Source organism: Hemitrygon akajei, chromosome 21 (assembly GCF_048418815.1).
Source record: "Hemitrygon akajei chromosome 21, sHemAka1.3, whole genome shotgun sequence".
In the NCBI taxonomy this organism is placed as follows: Eukaryota; Metazoa; Chordata; class Chondrichthyes; order Myliobatiformes; family Dasyatidae; genus Hemitrygon; species Hemitrygon akajei.
In genome coordinates, this window is record NC_133144.1 from 31,694,118 (window position 1) to 31,713,157 (window position 19,040).

The 19,040-nt window shown below is 47.0% G+C and overlaps 1 protein-coding gene across 2 annotated transcripts in view; it reads right to left on the bottom strand.

Annotated features, from left to right (window-relative positions):
• The window catches only part of nfkb2 (nuclear factor of kappa light polypeptide gene enhancer in B-cells 2 (p49/p100)), a 75,337-nt gene that overhangs the window by 11,917 nt on the left and 44,380 nt on the right, over nucleotides 1-19,040 (bottom strand). For both annotated transcript variants that reach the window (XM_073025086.1, XM_073025088.1), the window contains 8 exons: nucleotides 17,646-17,731; nucleotides 10,286-10,424; nucleotides 9,592-9,714; nucleotides 8,980-9,183; nucleotides 8,171-8,312; nucleotides 5,573-5,687; nucleotides 3,641-3,851; nucleotides 1,276-1,442 (listed from right to left, as the gene is read on the bottom strand). In XM_073025086.1, coding sequence (XP_072881187.1) covers nucleotides 1,276-1,442; nucleotides 3,641-3,851; nucleotides 5,573-5,687; nucleotides 8,171-8,312; nucleotides 8,980-9,183; nucleotides 9,592-9,714; nucleotides 10,286-10,424; nucleotides 17,646-17,731 — 1,187 coding nt within the window. The remainder of the gene's footprint in view (nucleotides 1-1,275; nucleotides 1,443-3,640; nucleotides 3,852-5,572; nucleotides 5,688-8,170; nucleotides 8,313-8,979; nucleotides 9,184-9,591; nucleotides 9,715-10,285; nucleotides 10,425-17,645; nucleotides 17,732-19,040) is intronic.

Genomic DNA, 19,040 nt, shown 5'->3' on the forward strand with positions numbered 1-19,040 from the left:
AGCTTTGAGCATTGACTTCAACACCCAGGTCAGAAATAGCAAGGTTCAGGAAACACACCTGCTAGAGATGAAGTCCAAGTTCGAGTTCAATTGTCACTCAACCATACTTGAATACCCATGAATACCGCCAGAGAAAACAATGTTCCTCCGGGGTCAAGGTGCAAAACAGCACCAACAGTCACACACAGCACACAAGAAAGCAGTAAACATACAGCTATACTTCCTTTAGAGAAGCAACAGATGGCAGAGCACGTAGATACATTGCAGATAAGATTCACAGTCCCAGAAAGGTTACAGCATTGAAGATGGCCATTTTCCTCTGCCACATTCCCATCATTTGGACAGGGTCATGGATAAGAAGGTTTTATGGGATGCGGGCCAAATGCAAGCAGCTTAGATGGGAATCTTGGTCAGCATGGATGAAACAGGCCAAGGACCTGCTGACAGAGTGCACATTTCCATGGAGTTGAGCAGTTAAATGGCCACTGTCGGCTGCTCACATAGTGCACGGGTCAGAAGTTGAATCTGCGGAGAGTTGAATTGAACGCGGGGAGGATACAGCAGGATCAGTGGAAGCGGGTGGTTGATACTCAGAACAGGCTTGGTGGGCTGAAGGGACAGTGCCCTGCAAACAACTGAGCTCATTTACAGAGTGTTCAGCTGCCCAGTCTCCAGAGATTACCTGCAGGAGCAGGGCTGACCCAGATTCCCATCCCAGCCACTCCCACTTGCCCACATCCCTCGATCCCACAAACAGAGACCATATCCCTTAGCCAGCGCCTTCAAAAAAGAATTGGACAGACTGAAAAGCAGGGAAACAGGGGAAAATGGTACCGATGGCATTTCTTCACAAGGAATGGGCATGCATTCAATGGGCCAAATAGCCTCTGCCTATGCCAGAAGAATTAATGATTATACTAATTCTTGTTTAGATCGGGCTCCTCTCCTGCACTGTACACTTCCACTCATAACAACATAGCTGCACATGAAGGATTTGTTCCCCAGTAAATAAGCCATACTCCAGAAAGTTTCCTCTTACAGCACAAGTACAGATGGAGCCAGACACTCCGATGTGGCCAGTTGCTGTGCTGACGGATATGGGGTGCATCTGGGAGACATTATTACCAGTGCCTTTCCCACCAATGCCAGTCTTGATGTGGTGAGTCAGGGAATATGAAACACACCAAGCTTCGGTGCAAGTGGGTGGGAGGGTAGGTAGGTTGGGAGAGCCAGGACCCATTAGCAACCCAGGAGACCCTCACAAAGTGACCTTACATGTACAAGGTGTCCAACCATCTTGAGGCTCCGAATCTCCACGGCCAGGTGCAGCGGAGATCGCCCACTTTTTTGCTCGGCCACGTTTAGCTCTGCGCCGTTGCTCAGCAGAAGATCCACCATATTCTCATCCAGCGCTTTCACTGCCAGGTGTACAGGGTACAATCCTGAGGGAAAAGGCACACGAGGAGATTCAGAGTGAGGCTGTCAACCCACATGTGCATCAACTTACAATTTTCACCTCAGATCCCTTTCAAAGCAAAGGCACAGGCCGCCAGTTTCCCATCCTCTCTAAGGAGGACAGAACAAATACAGGCCTGATGCTGGTGGTGGTCAGTTACTGGAGAACATTCTGAGGAGCAGCACAAGCAGGGAACAAAGATGTGACATATTTTTTGCTCAGGAGTGATGACGTGATACTCAAATGCTGTACACACAGAGTCAGTGCCTTCAAAAAGGAATACATAGATTAGAAAGCAGTTTGGAGATAGTGTGAAGTTGTCCAGCTGACCAACAATTGAGGCTCAAGTAACGTGCTGGAGGAGCTCAGCAGGTCGAAAAGCATCTGTGTGAGGGGTGTGGAGGATGGGGAGGAGGGAACGCTGGTATTTGTAGTTAAAACCCTATACCAGGACTGAGCAGAGAAGAGATGCAGTGAAGGGCAAGACAGGGGCCAGTAGGTGATGGGCAGATGAAGGAGGGGCAGAGGGGGAGGTAGCTGCTGTGCATGTTGAGGGCAAACACAGTGAGTGGAGTCTGATTGATAAGGAAGCTGATAATGGGATCCATTCAGAGAGAGGTGAAGGCCGTTGGAACCTGACGAAGAAGGTATATGGAACAGGGGTAAAGTAAGTTGCTGGTAGGTGGATAAAACCAGGAGTAGGGTGTGTCAGGGGAAAATTTGATGGAAGATGGAACACAAATAGGAAGACTGGAAATAGATCGGAAGGAGAGCGAGAGAGAATATCTGAAATTAGAAAACTCACTGTACCATTGCATTGTAGATTCTACAGGATGAATATAAGGTGTCAGTTTGTGTTGGGCTTCATCGTGGCAGTAAAGGCTGGGGATGGACAGGTCTGTTTGGTTATGGGAGGTCAAATGGCATGCAACTGGGAGCTTGGAAATGGTCACTATAGACACAGAGTGGTATGCAAAAGAGTTGCCCAGTCTGAGCCTGGTTTCACTGACGTAGAGGTGGTCACATTTGGAGCACCAAATGCAGTAGGTGAAGTTGGAGAAGGTAAGCATGGATCTCTGCCTCACCTGGAGGGCCATTTAGACCCCCAGATGGTGATGAGGGAAGGAAGTGTATAGATGGACCGGGGTGGGGGTACATCGAGAAAGGGGTTCCAGCTCCTGTGATTGCAGGGTAAAGTGCCTCCCAACAACTCAGCTCTTTGGAGGTAATAAGGACGGTTGATAAAGGAGTTGAGCAAAACCGCTGACACCTGTGAACAGGCAGACTGATCAAAGTGGGGTCCAAGAGACTGGGGAATGACTGGAGAAAATAGGCTGTGGGTGAACGCAAACAAACACAGGAACAGAGTAACAAGCCCTTCTGCCCACAATGGGTGGGGGCGGGCGGGGGAGAGGTGGTTTGTCAGCGTGGCCTGCTTCACCTGCTGAAGAGCCGCGGGAAAGGCCGATTGAGAACACGGGCTCACCCATTTGTAACAGGCAGTTGCTTCTCCGCAGAAATGATCAGTTTTTGTAACTTTGCGGGTGGCGTAGCGGTGCAGCGGGTAGTACCCCACAGCTCTGGCAGCCAAGGTTCAATCCTCACCTTGGGCGCCGTCTGTGTGGAGGTTGAACGTTCTCCCCGTGGGCTTGCACTGGGTGCTCAGGTCCCACCCACATTGCCAGGATGTGCAGGTTAGTTTTGGGTTAACTGGTCCCTGTGCAGATGGGTGGTAGGAGGAAGGAACAAGGCTTGGTGCTAACGGAAATGTCAGAGCAAACAGGTTTCAGGGAAACAGGGGAGTGCTCAGAACAGGCAGAGACCAGAAAACCACTTGGCCCATTAATTATCCACATTTCCTTCTAATAACTTGTGGAGGGGGTGTCATTTAATGAAGATGATTTCTGATCTACAAGGAGTCCCAGATTATAGGGAATGAGAGGGGAAGTGAAGATCAGGGGAGCTGTGGTGGAGCAGGCTGCCTTCTGGCCTTGCCCAGGATGGGCTATGGTTCAATCACTTCTTAACAATGGGGGTTAACATCATAGCAGGTAGATTGGTGGGAATAACACTACAGTATATTAAACCAAACGTGAACAGATGGGATGGCTTGCTGAGCAACATGGTTGGCATGGCCTAGTTGGGCCGAATGGCCTGTTTCTGTGGTGCAAGTCCATTACCTACCGTCACAGTCCGGCAGCTTAATGAGCTTGTTCAGCACTTGAGGTTTGAGTTGTTGCACCAATAACTGCACCATCTGTTTATCCTTCCTATGCAGAGCAAGGTGGAGAATGGAGTTCCCATGGCGATCCAAAATCGCAGCATCGGCCCCGGCAGTCAGCAGCAGCTCGACCATCTTGTACTGCTGGGTGATCACTCCGAGGTGGAGCGGAGTCTGAGACACAGGAAAAGCAGTCACATAACAACTCGCATTACTCTGCATACGGTTACTCTAAAACCCGGTTATCCTGAGCTGTCTCAGACATCATTGGTCCCAATAATGGTCTCCATAGGTCTGAGCATAAAATCTAACAAACCTGCCTCCAGGAAGCAGAGGTGTAAGTGGCAAAACCTACCCAACCGGGCTTTCATACTTCCGCAAAACAGACAAATAGTGAAATTAAAATAGAAAGCGCGTTTGGTGCCTCTGTGTGGAAAGAGTGAGGAGGCCATGTGCTCTTTGGATTTGAGAATCTGAATGAAATCAAGGAGCAGGCAACACCACCTGCTATTCATGCGGCACTTGTCATTGCTGGGCAAAATGATGCCAACACAGGGGTGGCAAACTTATGGCACACATGTCCAGGGTGGCACACGTTTGGTGGCACATGGAATGCAGTGACACCCCGTTTCTTTCAATACCACCCATAATAATAAAACAATATATGCCTATAATGATTATATAGAGCATTGAGATGTTTTCACTGGAAGTGTCTCACGTCAGCTTGGTGCCAGCTGGGTGGTTGACAGAGCACAGGACACTGCATGATACTTCTGAAAAACTCACAGACCTGGTGTAGACATCAGCATTTTGGACAGTACACAATTACAATATCGGTAATACTTAGAAATGACCTTACTTTTCAATTGTCTATTTAAAGATTAATATGACTAATTTTTGAACAGGTTTTTGAAGGGCTTCATTTATTTCAATCAGAGTCTGTTACACTTTTACTAATAGTAAAGCAATGAAAGTACATAAACCTGCAACAGGACGCACCCCTTACCCATAAAATCTATAATTGTTACTAATTCATTAACCAATGATAATTTCCATTCAAAATTACCACGGCAAGCCAGAGAATATATTTTAGAAAATTATTACCAATTTGGACACAAACTCTGAGAGATGTTCACCTCCCCTGCCAAAGAACAAGAGCACCTAAGGAAATGGACCAGCAAACCACACACCATGCAAGGACAGATAAGCAACTCTGCAGCCCATGCTTACAAGGGGCAACTTTTGAAAAGAAAGGAGGCAGCATTCAGTGAGCAGGGGCTGGCTGATCACAGAGATTGGAGAGGTGAGCATACGTGTGATCTGAAATCAAGACTGAGATTTCTGCGGTGTTCTCCCCAAGAGCCAGCCTAGGCCAGAAGCCCTGGGGGAGGGTATGGGAATCTCAGCACAGAGCAACAATGGTCCTATATTGTCAGCAAGCAGATGGGAGGAGGGGGGCTGTGAGACGTTAGAATGCCATAGTAATGCAAGTTTGCAGGAAGGTTTTAGCAGCTGGTGAGCCGAGGGAAGAGCAGATAGTGAAAACAGGTGGAATCACATCCTTTTCTCCCCACAACTCCCTTTGTCTCCATTCTGAATACACTTGGGGTTGAAGCCTCCAAAACCGAACATAGGAGAATTCCAAAGATTCTCCAGCTCCAGGTAAAGAAATAACCTCTCACTCTGTCTTGGAGGGCTGAGACTGTGAGCCTTGGGTGCAGACATCCAGACTGCCAAGGCCCGGGAATGTGCACGGTTCAATGAAAGCAGGAGACAGGTAATGTGAAGCAGGAAGGGCAGGAAGAGGCAGAACTGGACAGTAATTGCCATTTCAGGGAGAGGCGTCCTCGCAGCATGGCACACAGTTAGACGATGCAGCACCGAGGGAGACTGACCTGCCGCAGATGGTTAGGGACGTTGATGATGTTCTGCCACGGGATGCTGACGATGACCTGCAGTAGCTGTTGAACCACCAATGGCTGCTGATGGATGACGGCCAGGTGCAGGGATCTGTGAATAGAGCGCCCTTTACAAGAACCATCTTAAGGTGCTGCGCAACAGCAGCCCCTACCCCCACACCGCCAGCTCCCCACCCACAGGACAGGAGAGTTCTCGCACAACCCCTTCCCCAACCAGCAACTGAGGCTCCTCCATCAACGTGTCCTCAACCATACCCAGACCCACCTTTTTCTGTGTGAGCTGCTGGCGGCAGCCTCACAGAGTGCATTCTGAATTATTCCAGCTTCCCAACATGCTAGAGACACACTCCACCTGGGGCTGAGCACTGGGGAGAGGAAACCTTGCAACACCAAACAATTCCCCCCTCAGAAAATGGAGGCCAGATACCGTGCCAACAATCAGCTAACTCAGAACAGATTGGAATATCACAGAGACACACTTTCTCCTACCCCCCTGGGTACCAGTAGTCCCAACCTGGGGTTCACGGACCCCTTGGTCAATGGAAGGGGTCCATGGCATAAAAAAGGTTGGGAAGCCCTGTTGACTCTCTGCAGACGTGATTTAACTTCTCAAAGTCCAGGTCGCAGTCACAGAATCGTTCAGCATAGTAACATATCTCTCAACCCAGCACGTCCATGTCAACTTTTCTGTTCATCTACACTAGTCCCATTTATCTGCATAGGGCCCTATCCCTCTCTGACTTGCCAACTGAAACATCTGTCTAAATGCCTCTTAAACACTATTCTATCTGATTCTACAGTCTTCCCTGGTATTGCGGTCCAAATACACTCGGTGTAAAACTTACCCTCCAGTCCCTTTTAAAACTCCTTCCTCCATCCTAAGGGCAAGATCCTCTAGTTTTTGATAGCCCTGCCAATGGGAAGAGACGGACTATCTACCCTTTCTATGCCTCTTGTCACTTTATGTCCTTCAATCCAGGCAGCATCCGGGTGAATCTCCTCTGCACTCCCTTCTTGCTGCAGGGCGGTGATCAGAACAGTATCCAAGTCTCCAGATTCAGCCCAGTTCCGTTCGTTTGGTAATCCCGCCGGTTCGGCAGTAGCTCACTCGTTAGTCTGAAGAGTGGGCAGTGGATTCAGAGTGAGTGGATTGAGTGGCTGCAGCTGGGATCAGGATCCGTAACAGCAGGAGGTGGACACATGGAACCGTACTACACAGAAGGCCTTTCAGCACACAATGTCTGTTCCAACTAGGATGCCAAATTAAATCCCAACAGTCTGCACACGGTCCACATCCCTTCATTCCCTGCCTGTTTATGTTCCTCTGAAACACTGCCATCATGTCTGCTTCCTCTCTGTGCAAATAAAATTCTCACACATCTCCTTTAAACTGCCCCCTGACCTTGAAGCTATGCCCTCTTATATTTGACTCTTCACCAAAAGGATTTATCCTAAACCTACTTCTCGCAATTTTATACTCTTCTATTAGTTTGCTGCTCAGCTCCAGAGAAGCCAATTTTGTCCAACCTCTATTGTTAACACTCTCTAATCCAGACAACATCCTGATGAACCTCGTCTGCACTCTCTCCAGAGCCTCCACATCCCAGTGAACCTCGTCTGCACTCTCTCCAGAGCCTCCACATCCCGGTGAACCTCGTCTGCACTCTCTCCAGAGCCTCCACATCCCGGTGAACCTCGTCTGCACTCTCTCCAGAGCCTCCACATCCCGGTGAACCTCGTCTGCACTCTCTCCAGAGCCTCCACATCCCGGTGAACCTCGTCTGCACTCTCTCCAGAGCCTCCACATCCCGGTGAACCTCGTCTGCACTCTCTCCAGAGCCTCCACATCCCGGTGAACCTCGTCTGCACTCTCTCCAGAGCCTCCACATCCCGGTGAACCTCGTCTGCACTCTCTCCAGAGCCTCCACATCCCGGTGAACCTCGTCTGCACTCTCTCCAGAGCCTCCACATCCCGGTGAACCTCGTCTGCACTCTCTCCAGAGCCTCCACATCCCGGTGAACCTCGTCTGCACTCTCTCTGGAGCCTTGACATTCTTCTTAGTGAGCTGAACACAACACTCCAAAAGTGGGACAACCAAAATGTTTCTATACAGCTGCAACATGATGCAACACCTTTTATACTCAGGACCTCGACCAATAAAGGCCAGCATGTCATACATTTTCTTTACCCATCTATCCACTTGTGGTGCCATTTTATGGGAGCAATGGACCCCAGGACCCCTCTGTACAATGATGCTCACAATGGACCTGCTCCACTGTATGACATAGGTTGATCTGCAATTGGAACTGGATCTGGAGTGTTTGTGTATGTCCCACTGCTTTTAAACTTACCGGGATGACTGGAACATTTATTACATCAATGTGTAACATGCAGGGAAAAGGTGAAAAGAAAATATATTGAGATATTACCAGAAATAATATCCCATAGCTCAGAAAATCCAATGATACGGTGCTATGCCAAAGTCCAGATTAGTGGAGTTGTTTTGCAGCCAGATTACTGGAAAGGCATTACCACGGTTAAGGAACACCAATTCTCTACAAAGCAATGCTTACGTGTCTCCATTTTCATCCTGAATAGCAGTCAGATGTCTCTGCACGGCCAGCAGCATGCGCACATCTGCCGTGATGGCGTAGTCTAGTAAAGCACGAGCCGTCCTCTCGGTGATCTGCAGAGCCTTCAGACCAAACAACTGCTCTGCAAGGCGAGGGAAGAGTGAGTGAGCAAAGCTGTCGGACACTGGGCTAACAAGAGAGGGATCTAGAGTTTCAGTTGCAGTTTACAGTTTGCAGATTACACTCTGTAATCGTCAGGAACCACCGTCCCTTCCACCTTAGGTCTAGGGAAGGGCCGTATGAAGCAGCTGTAGATGGTCGGTTTCAGGGCATTGCACGAGCCTGAGATGATTGATTTCCAACCACAGTCTTGCTTTGAGTTTGGTGTGACTCCCAGCCAAGGCAGGGTTTCCCCAGTGCCCACTGAGGAGACTCGTTTGAGGCCACAGGGGTCCGTATGTTAATGGCGGTCACAGGTTTTATCCGATGTACCATTCAGCTTTGGAGTTCTATGTTAAATCAATGGAATACCAAATCCCACCTCATTCACATTGAGGTATTTTCATATTAATTCCTTACTTTGCAAAAATTACCTTCATGCTGACGGAGGTGGAATCTTCATTCATTCCACAACTTCACTATGCACATCCCTGAAGCCGTTATCAACAAAGCTCTGTGGCTCGCTGATTAGCACACTGGAATATCTGAGATTTGGAACCACCTTTCTCACACCTGACATCTTATCCACGGTTACCACACTGCTAACACTCACCACACTGCGGTGGCTCTCCTGAACTCTGGTCACCTACCGGAGTGAGAGAGAGGGGCCTGCTGGTCACTGAGCTGCTGGACTTCCTGCGGGCCTCTGTCGGAAACCTCCACTGACTGGGATGAAGGATCCTGTTCCACAGCGAGCTCCATTCCTCCCTGTGCTCCCCCCGTGTGCTGCATCCCCTGCTGGTTTACCCAGAGTGAGCCTCCAAAAGTATTCGAGTAGTTTAAAAAGTTGAAACCTGAAAGGAAACAACAATGGCCCTGAGAATCTTTACTCCTGGTCTGTCAGAGAGTTTGGGTATTCCAACATCCAAAAGGTGGAGATCTCCACCAAGATCACATGCCAACATGCCCAGGAATGCCTCCCTCCCCTAAGTCACCACCACACCAAACACCCACCTTCTTGGGAAAGCACTGCCAAAATTCTTCCCACCACCCCCCATACCTGTCAGGACCAGCTTCATAAATGTCCCTCCTGTGGCTCACCACACCCCCAAGACCAACTGTGCTGCGACCCATGCCCAAACAACAAGGCTTGCCCTATCCCTTCCCTCCCCCATATCATGGGAGTCAAACACTGGCCTCTCTCCAAACCCTACAGTAAACACCACATTCTTTAAGGACGAAGAATAAAATCCAGGCCTTACCACCACCTCCACCACCTGCTCCTCCTCCTCCCCCGATTCCTGGAGACCCTCCTGATGGACCTCCAAAGTGATCGGAGAAGTGTGGAAGCCTCTTCATCCTTTTCCGGTTCACTTCTTCCCTGTCTGCAGAGGGAGAATGAGTGACATGAATTGTGATTTGGGAAAGCTAGGAACTCAGTGCAGGGAAGTAAATTAAGCCACAACACACCCCTCTAACTATTAAGGAAACAAACACTGATTTAGGGGGAAGGTTGGGTACAGGGAAGAGAGGGTGGGATTAGACTGGGAGTGCTGACACGAAGACAGATGTCAGAACGATTAGCCATTTTCTAATCTAACAGCATATGTGTGGGGAGAGCCAGCCACATGGCTCCTCACCACTACAGCATCTCCTACAAGTGCATCCTCTGGCACCGCGTGAAATCATCCCACCCTGACCTCGGTCCAGCAGGCAAGGTTAGGGTCAGCTCGGCACTGTACACCAGCCCCACAAACAACACACTGCACTACCCCAAGAACCGAGTGAGCCAACCATTGGTTACACTTCTCAAAATGTTTCTCGTTGCCAGAGGCTGCTTTGAGTGCAAGCTCTCCATTTCTTTCAGCTGCTCGGTTCCGACTTTAACCATTGAACCCATCAAGGAGCTCAGCACCACCCACTCACCATTGCTTCATGCCAGCTCCAGAGGCTTACCTTCCACTCTGGGGCAATACGTGAAGGCTTTGGCTTCACTTGTCTCCCCATCTTTCCTCCTCTTCAGTTGGACAAAGACTGTGATTGGTCTTTCGATAGAAATGTTCCAGTAGCGGGGAGTCCGGAACACTATAGCAAACTGAGAAAACGCAAGAAATTACACCTACATTGAATGGACTACAGCTGGGAGTGCACTACAGAGGTAGAGGCATCTACCAACCTAACCATGATCAGGGGTAGCCCTCTTATCTGTCAGGCGGCAGGTTTAAATCCCACTCTGGCACATCTCATGGTACCAGGGCTGGCACGTGGCCTCACAGATTCAGTCTAGCTGCACTGCTGAAGAGACTGCAGCTGGTTCAATAACAGTAATTAACTTATCCCAAAACCTCCTTGTTACCACCCACGGTACAGAGGACATCATTGTGTACAGCTGCAGGAGATGGGAGAGGTCCTCCGTGAGTGTTTGTCTGATTTTACTATTGATACAGACAGAAAGACTTTGGGACTTGAGATAGTTCATGGGAGGTCTTGGGGAAAAGCTGACATTATAGCAGAGGTGGTACTGGATGTCTACCTTCATCCCTTAAATGCAAATCTCAAAGGTCTGACTAGGTACATCCAAGGACACAGTGGGAGACTAGATAAGAAATTGTGGGAGTCTTGACTGAGATATTTGTAGTGTAGACTGGAGAGTAACAAATGCTGTGCCTTTATTTAAAGTTTGCAAAAAAAAATCAAAAGCTCCAGCACATCCTTTCTTAATGTCTATATTCTCAAGTGTTTTAGTCTGCTGCAAGTCACCCCTACAATTGCCAGGGTCTTCTTCCCTGGTGAATACTGAAGCAAAGTATTCATCAAGTACTTCTGCTACCTCCTCCGACTCCATGCACGTTTCCCCTATCGCACCTGATCGGTCCTATTCTCATACTGCTCATCCTCTTGCTCTTCACGTACTTGTAGAATACCTTGGCGTTTTCCTTAATCCTGCCCGCCAAGGCCTTCTCATGGCCCCTTCTCATGAGGTGTTACGTTAATGTAGTACTTTCACAGTGAGGGCTCTGGAGAATGTTGTGGAGCAGAGGGAACTTGGAGTTCAGTAAAACAGTTCCCTTAAAGTGGAGTCACAGGTAAACAGGGTAGTGAGGAAGGCTTCAGGCATGTTGGCCTTCATCAGGCAGCGCACGGAGCATAGAGGCTGGAACGTCATGGAACGTTTTTACAGGATGCCAATGAGGCTATACTTTGGAGTTCTGGGTACACTGCTACATTAAACTGGAAAAGTGACATCAAATTGGAGAGAGTGCAGAGAATATTTAAGGATATTGCCAGGATTCGAGGGAGTTGAAATTATAGGGACAGCCAGAAGTATTACGCAAAGGAAACTCTGCTTATAAATGGATGATGGGCAGAAGGCAGCATACCTGCTGAAGACATGGACACAGCCTTCACAGTGAACAGTGCAAACAGAAGTAATACACAGGGGAGGGGAAAGAGGAGGAGAGGGAGGGGTTGAGAGGGGCAGAGAGAGAGGGAGAAGGAGAAATTGCACAGAAAATAATAGATCACAGAATGAATGGCAAATGTGGGATCATACATTTTGCATCTAAAACTGTAGGACAGAGCTCATGCTGAATGGACAAAACTAGAAATAAGCAGAATTAGGCCATTTGGCCCATTAAGTCTGCTCCACCTTATCAATCCTCTGCACCCCATTAAATATTCTCCTGCCTTCTCTCTATAACCTTTGACATCCTTACTAATCAAGAGCCCATCACAATGACAGCCTCTGCCGCTGTCTATGGCAATGAATTTCACAGATTCGCCACTCTCTAGCTAAAGAAATGTCTCATCTCTGTTCTAAAGGGATGTTCTATTCTAAGACTGTGCAAGATCGATTGTCATTCAACCATACACGTGTATACCGTTAAACAAAGCAGTGTTCCTCCGGGGGCAAGGAGCAAAACAGTACCAAGACACTCACAGCATACATCACCTAATGCTCACGCATGGTTACAACAGCAGAAAAACACAGTCACAAATTAAATAATATTAGCCCAGATCCCTGAGTGTCATGGCCTGGAGACTGATGGTGCATGGGATGCTGTCCTGAAGCCACGATTCTACGAGAACAGGCATGCAGCATTATGCACTGGTGGAGCCGCAGGAGAATGCACTCCAGCGAGCCTTCGCAGGGTGAATACTAGAGCACAGCAGCGACGGGAGGGGCCAGCCCCTAACCTAGCATGGGTTCCAGCCCGCTGGCTGCATCACTGCCCTCTCCCACTTCGCCTCTGGCACCTCCTCCCCTGGGCAGCTGCAGCAAGTGAGGCCACGGCATGAGGGCCTGGTCTGTGCAACAGCCGAGGCCTCGCAGCCGTCGGTCTCGACAACGAAAATGACTTGCAGTATCCTACGTTACCAACGTCCAACAGGGTCTTTCAATCACAAGAAAAACTTCCGACACAACTATCTGCACCTTTTGTAAGACCATGACTGCATGCAATGCCTACTTCCCTGGGTGGCTGCAGCAGGCGATAACACAGTACACAAGCCTAGCTCCACTGCTTTCCAGCAGCTCTCTACCGGGGGAGACCTGCAGGACCTGGTGTTTAGTACGGGCAGTGCCTTGCAATTGTAAGAAAGACAAAGGATGAACAACTACACCACTGGTTGGACCCAAAGAGGCTGATGCAACCAAGCAAGCCACCATCTTACAGGACCTAGACTCTCCCACTACAGGCAACATCCTCTCCACATCCACTCTAACTAGAACTTTCAAGATTCAAAAGGTTTAAATGAGATCCCCATCCACGTTCTTCTGAACTCCAACAAGCACAGGCTCAAAGCCATCAAACACTCCTTATACATTAATCCTTTTATTCCTGGGATAATTTTTGTGAACCTGCTCTGGACCCTTTCTGAGATGAAGAGTCCAAAACTAAACACAATACTTCAAGTGTGGTTTGACCAATGGCCTACAAAAACTCAGCACTACATCCCTGCTTTTATATTCTAGTCTTCTCAAAATGAATGTTAACATTACATTTGCCTTCCTCACTATGGACTCAACCTCTGGTGAGATGGCCAGATCCACTGGCAGCTGCAGTTCTGGAGGGGAAGCAAGGCGATGCAACAGGGACTCATGGGACATTTGGAAAGGAGATGTGAGATCAGGGAGCAGGCAATCTGAGGTTATAGCAGCTGGGAAGACTTAAAGAACATATGTTATCCTTTCCCTCATTAACTGAGGGAGGCAATAAGGAAGTTAAACCTTTCTAAAATGACTAATTATACCTCAACTGCTCACAAAGTGTGAACTTCCCTGACCAATTGGTGAATTTATTTTAATTTTGAAATCTTTAACCACTAATTTCCCTTCATTTTGTCATTTTAAAATGGAGCAATGTAGAGGAGATTTAGGCTCTCATTTTGTTGTTAACCAACCATCACTGTTCAATTGAAGGCAGGTGACTCCAGCACTGTTAGCTGGGAATCTCTCTGTTGGGCTCACCCATTTCTACTCTCCTATCATGTGTTACCTTTCTCCAAGTGTAGACTATAAGGGCAATTGTGTCAGAATTAAATAAGTTAATGAAGGTATCTAAAATAAATGTTTTCAGGTGGGATGACAGCTGGGGTCTGTGGGATTCGACCTCCACCCGAATTCACTGTGACCACATCTACAGCTGACATCCGTAGTTCGAGAGGATCTTCAGTTCAAAGTTGATGCTGGACTCACACACTGCAGGACTGCTCAAGAGGCTCAGGAGGGGCTGACTGATAGAGCCAGGTATGGGATTCAGAAGGGAGGGTCCAAGGAACCTTAGACCTTGCACGATCCAAAAGACCAGTTCACGTGGAGACTGAGGGAGTATTCAAGCAAGGGCAGTGAAAAGAAATGTATTGGTGAGAATGCTTGGACAGATATATACAGGATTGAGGGATATGGGCCAAAAGTAAAAACACAGGAAATTGGGACTAGGTGGGTGGGCAGCATGGTTGACATGAACCATTTGGGCTGGAGGGAGTGTATCCATGCTATTGCTCTGTAACTCAGTGGACAGAATCGTAGGGATTATCTGCAGCCACAAGTGAGAGGTTCCAGGGCTGCCTTGGACCAGAGAGTAGGGACTGCACCTCGGAAGGTGGAACACATACAAGACAGAGGAACACTCTGCTGAGGGAGTGTGAGCAGCCTCAGAGCCACAAAGGTAAATGCCCGGATTCCTACCTGAGCCATACAAGGACTGGCAATAGGAGGAGTCAATTAAATATGTGGTTCAGGGACTGATGTGTGGGCAAATGGGTTTCAATTCATTGGACACTGGCACTAGTGGTTTGGAAGGAAGAAAGACCTGGCACCCGTGTCTCTAGACCAGCAAATCAAATAATGGGGCTTGACTTGATCTTTAAAGCAAGTCGTGGGGGTGGATGAGTTGCTCGTATTTTCAGCTGATTAAGTCTTTGCTTGGTTAAAAATAAATAAATGACTTTATTTTCCCTCGCATCCTGATTCAAAAAGATGATTATTTCCTTACAGGCGTACAGGAGAAGTTATGCTGGGGAAAAAGGAAAAGATGCAGAAATTCAGAGGACAAAGAAAATCTCCCACAAATAATGGAGAACCATGGATTCAGAATGGAGGAGGAGCACAAAGGAATCAGCACGAATTTAAAAATACTGCAGAAATAAATTAGGAGATTGCTAGAGGAATGAATCTCCATTCCTCTATTCCTCCATTGACTCCTACAAAACTGAAGATAGTATCTATGGTTGTCTTTTTCCATTTGCCCCAGAGTGGACCCATAGACTGAAACATAGCAAATAAGGGAGAGAAAACAGATTAGATTATCTGACATCTTCAGCAGGGATGATGCTGGACTTTCATTAATAAGGAAATACAGTACTGTGCAAAGTCTTAGGTATATATATATATATCTATCTAGAGTGCCCAAGACTTTTGCACAGTGCTGCCTATCAGAGAACTTACAAAAACAAGGATAGGAGTTGGTAGAGTCAAATTGTTAATCATATTTCACAATTCTGTTGAAATTACTTCAGGTTATAACTAGCAGTATAAACAAAGGTGAACTGGTTGCTGCGTGTTTGGACTTTCTAAAGGTCTTCATTAAGGCATCACAGGAAATCAAAACAAAATTAGAGTGGAAGGTAGTTTAGATGAGTGATCTCAGCCTTAAATATTGACTGTTCATTTTCCTCCATAAATACTTACTGTTCACTTCCCTCCATAGATGTTGCCTGATCTGCCGAGATCCTCCAGCAGTTTGTGTGTGTTACTTAAGAGTGCACAGTAACAAGCAAGCAAGAAAATTTAACACAAGGCAGTTCAAGGTGGTTTACATGGGACAAGATATGCACAGTATTGGGCATTTTATGCTAATGTGGATTATGGACTGATTAATAAGCAGAAAACAGTGGGAATGAATGGGTCAAATTTAAGATGACTGTCACCAGTAGGACTCCACAGGGATCAAAGCTGAGATTCAGGGACATGCATCAATTGAGGGGACTAGGGGCACAGGAAAATCAGAGAGCTACAGAACTACAAATCTAAACTAAAAAACAAAGATAGTTGGAAACATTCAGTAAGCCAGGCAGCATCTGTAGAATTGTTTACTGATGACACAACGTGAGCTGCAAAGAAAATGCAGACGGGATTCAGGGGATGCACCAAAAATCTGCATACAGGTCACAGGCACGCGATGGTTATCAGGTATTCTTATAGGGACAGCAGGGTCTTTTGGCAGTCACCTCTGTAACCAAGCAACCCTTTTCTTCAACGTCCATAATGGGGCTACACTGAATTGAAGACCCACCAATTTCAATGAATGTCAATCAGTTCCAAAGGACTGGTGATAGCAACAATGCATAGTACTGTCTGGGCGTTAGTGCTACCAGGGAAAGTTTACAAGACCAATAACATGAGATTCTGCAGATGCTGGAAATCCAGAGTAACACACAAAAAATGCTGAAGAACTCAACAGGCCACCATCTATGGAGAGGAATAAGCAGTCGATGTTTATCAGGACTGATGATGAGCCTTTGCCCAAAATGTCGACTGGTTATTCCTCTCAATGATACTGCCTGACCTGCCGAGTATCTCCCACATTTTGTGTGCGCCGCTCAAAACTTCCAGCACCTGCAGGATCTCATGGTTATGGTTCAGCTCCATCCACCACTGCAGGAACTCAGCAAGTCCCCTTCCTGAAGAGTCTCAGCCTGAAACGTCAAAACTCCTCTCCACAGAGGCTGCTTAACAGCATTTTGTGTGTGTTACTCCACGTGACCAACACATAGAGTAGCTGGTGTTGCAATATGATTAAATAGGACAGGCGTGTATCTGCTAGAGTCTGGAGAGGTGAGAGGAAACTCGACTTGAGGGTTTTGACAAGTGGATACATCAGATCCTTGGTGGGAAGACTCAAGGCTGTAATGAGACACTCTTTGAAAAAAGACCTTTGAGAAAAGACCTTTCTCAAAAAAAAAGGTCGGAAGTAGAGACTATGAATATTTTGAAAGCAGAGATGCACTGTGTTTAATTTATTAGCATGGATTATTGGGGTGGATGTGAATATAGAGTTGAGGTTGTAATCAGATCAGTTGTGATCTTATTGACTAGTGGGGTGAGCTCAAGAAACCAGGCAGTACGTTCCTCATGTTGTTAAATGTAGAGACTTCGAAAGGTCTTGATGTCCAGGGGGATCTCAGTGACTTTCCACAGCAGCCACTGATGTCTCAATTTAGCCAGGCATTACCAAAACTGAGGGAGGGCCACTGACCTTCAACTTTGAACAGCTTCTCTCTCCACAGCTGCTGCACGGCTGGCTGAATTCCGAGCATTTTACATTGTTGTTTCACCAGAGTGAATATTGGGAAGGTAAGCTTATCATTCAATTAAAAATGATCACACTGACCATTTACTCTCAAGTTTAATTAAATGAAAGGTGATCGTACTGAACAGCTCCAGTCTCAGGAGCTAGAAACTATAGGACACCCACAGTCCAAAAAGTTAATCAAAGAAATTAAGAACCTTGGCAAGTGTATCAGATGGAATTGGTGAATATATTTTTATACTAATGGTGATCTGGATTGCACAAGGAATGGTGGAACTAGAGGAATTCAAATCAATAATGTAGAGATTTGAGTTGTAGAGAGGGAGCTCCAGAATGGGGATCTAAAACCTTTCAAAGCGACATCACAGCACAACCAATGGCTTCCTTCCAGCTCTTGACTCAGCGATGTTTGTTGTTTACATTTACATTTGTGGGTATGACAGGGCAGAACCACACACATACCCAATGTGCAGTGTAGATGGAGTTAAATAACAATTGTTTACCTGTCTATGAACATCCGTGGGACCAAAATCTCCATACGCTTCCCAGCCGTTTTCGTCATCCTCATAGAAACGGATCTGGATGTCATCTGCAAAGCAACAAGAGCTGCTACTTCCTCCATTGGAGATTGACGCACACCTGCTGCACTTCAAATCATCCCAACCCCTACCATGAACAACCAAGGGCAGAATTCTCTGCCCACTTTTCCATTCTCAGAGCAGCCGATGCACTGCCATCCTTCTTGTCACTTGGATGGCATGGAATTTGGCTTCACTTCTCTCGTCATGGGAGAAAGTGAAGGAAAACAGGACTATGGGGAGGAATTATCAGCTATCACAAGGGAATAATATAGTCATGGAGTCCTACAGCATAGAAACAGGCCCTTCAGTCCATCTAGTCCATGCCAAACTTTTATTCCTTTTGCTCAAAAAACTGATAGATCTGTTGGAATTCTTTGAAGAAATAACAAGCAGGATAGACAAAGAGTTGGTGGATGTTGTGTACTTGAATTTTCAGAAGGCCTTTAACACTGCCACACGAGGCTGCTTAGCAAGATAAGAACCCAGGAAAGATAACTAGCATGGCTAGAACATTAGCAGATTGGCAAAAGGCAAAGTGGGGAATAAAAGGAGCCTTTTCTGATTGGCTACCAATGACTAGCAGTGTTCCACAGGGATTGGTGTTGGGACAGATTCCTTTTACATTCTATGTCAATGATTTGGATGACAGAATTGATAGCTTTGTGGACAATATGAAGATAGGTGGAATGGCAGAACTGTTGAGGATGAGGGGAGTTTGTAAAAGGACAGATTAGGAGAATGGGCAAAGAAATGGAATATACAGTCAGGAAGTGTATGATCATGCACTTTGGTAGAAGGAACAAAAGCATAAACTATTTTCTAGATAGGGAGAAAATTCAAAAAACCTGAGGTGCAAGGGGACTTGGGAGAGCTCATGCAAGATTGAATCAGTGGTGAGGAAGGAAATGCAATGTCAGCATTCATTTCGAGAGGACTACGATATAAAAATAAGGATGTGATGCTGAGGCTTTTAAAAGCACAGGTGAGGCCTCACTTGGAGTATCCTGAACAGTTTTAGGCCCCTTATCTAAGAAAGGATGTGCTGACATTGGAGATGGTTCAAAGATGTTCATGAAAATGATTCTGGGAATAAAAGGTCGTAAATTTTGGGCTGAAATTCCGGGTACGTGAAGCTTTTGATGGCTCTGGGCCCGTACTCACTGAAATTGAGAAGAATATGGGGTGGGGGGGAATCTCATTGAAACCTATGGAACTATGAAAGGCCTAGATAAAGTGGATGTGGAGAGGATATATACTATAGTGGGGGAGTCTAGGACTAGACACAGCCTCAGAATAGAGGGACGTCCATTTAGACTG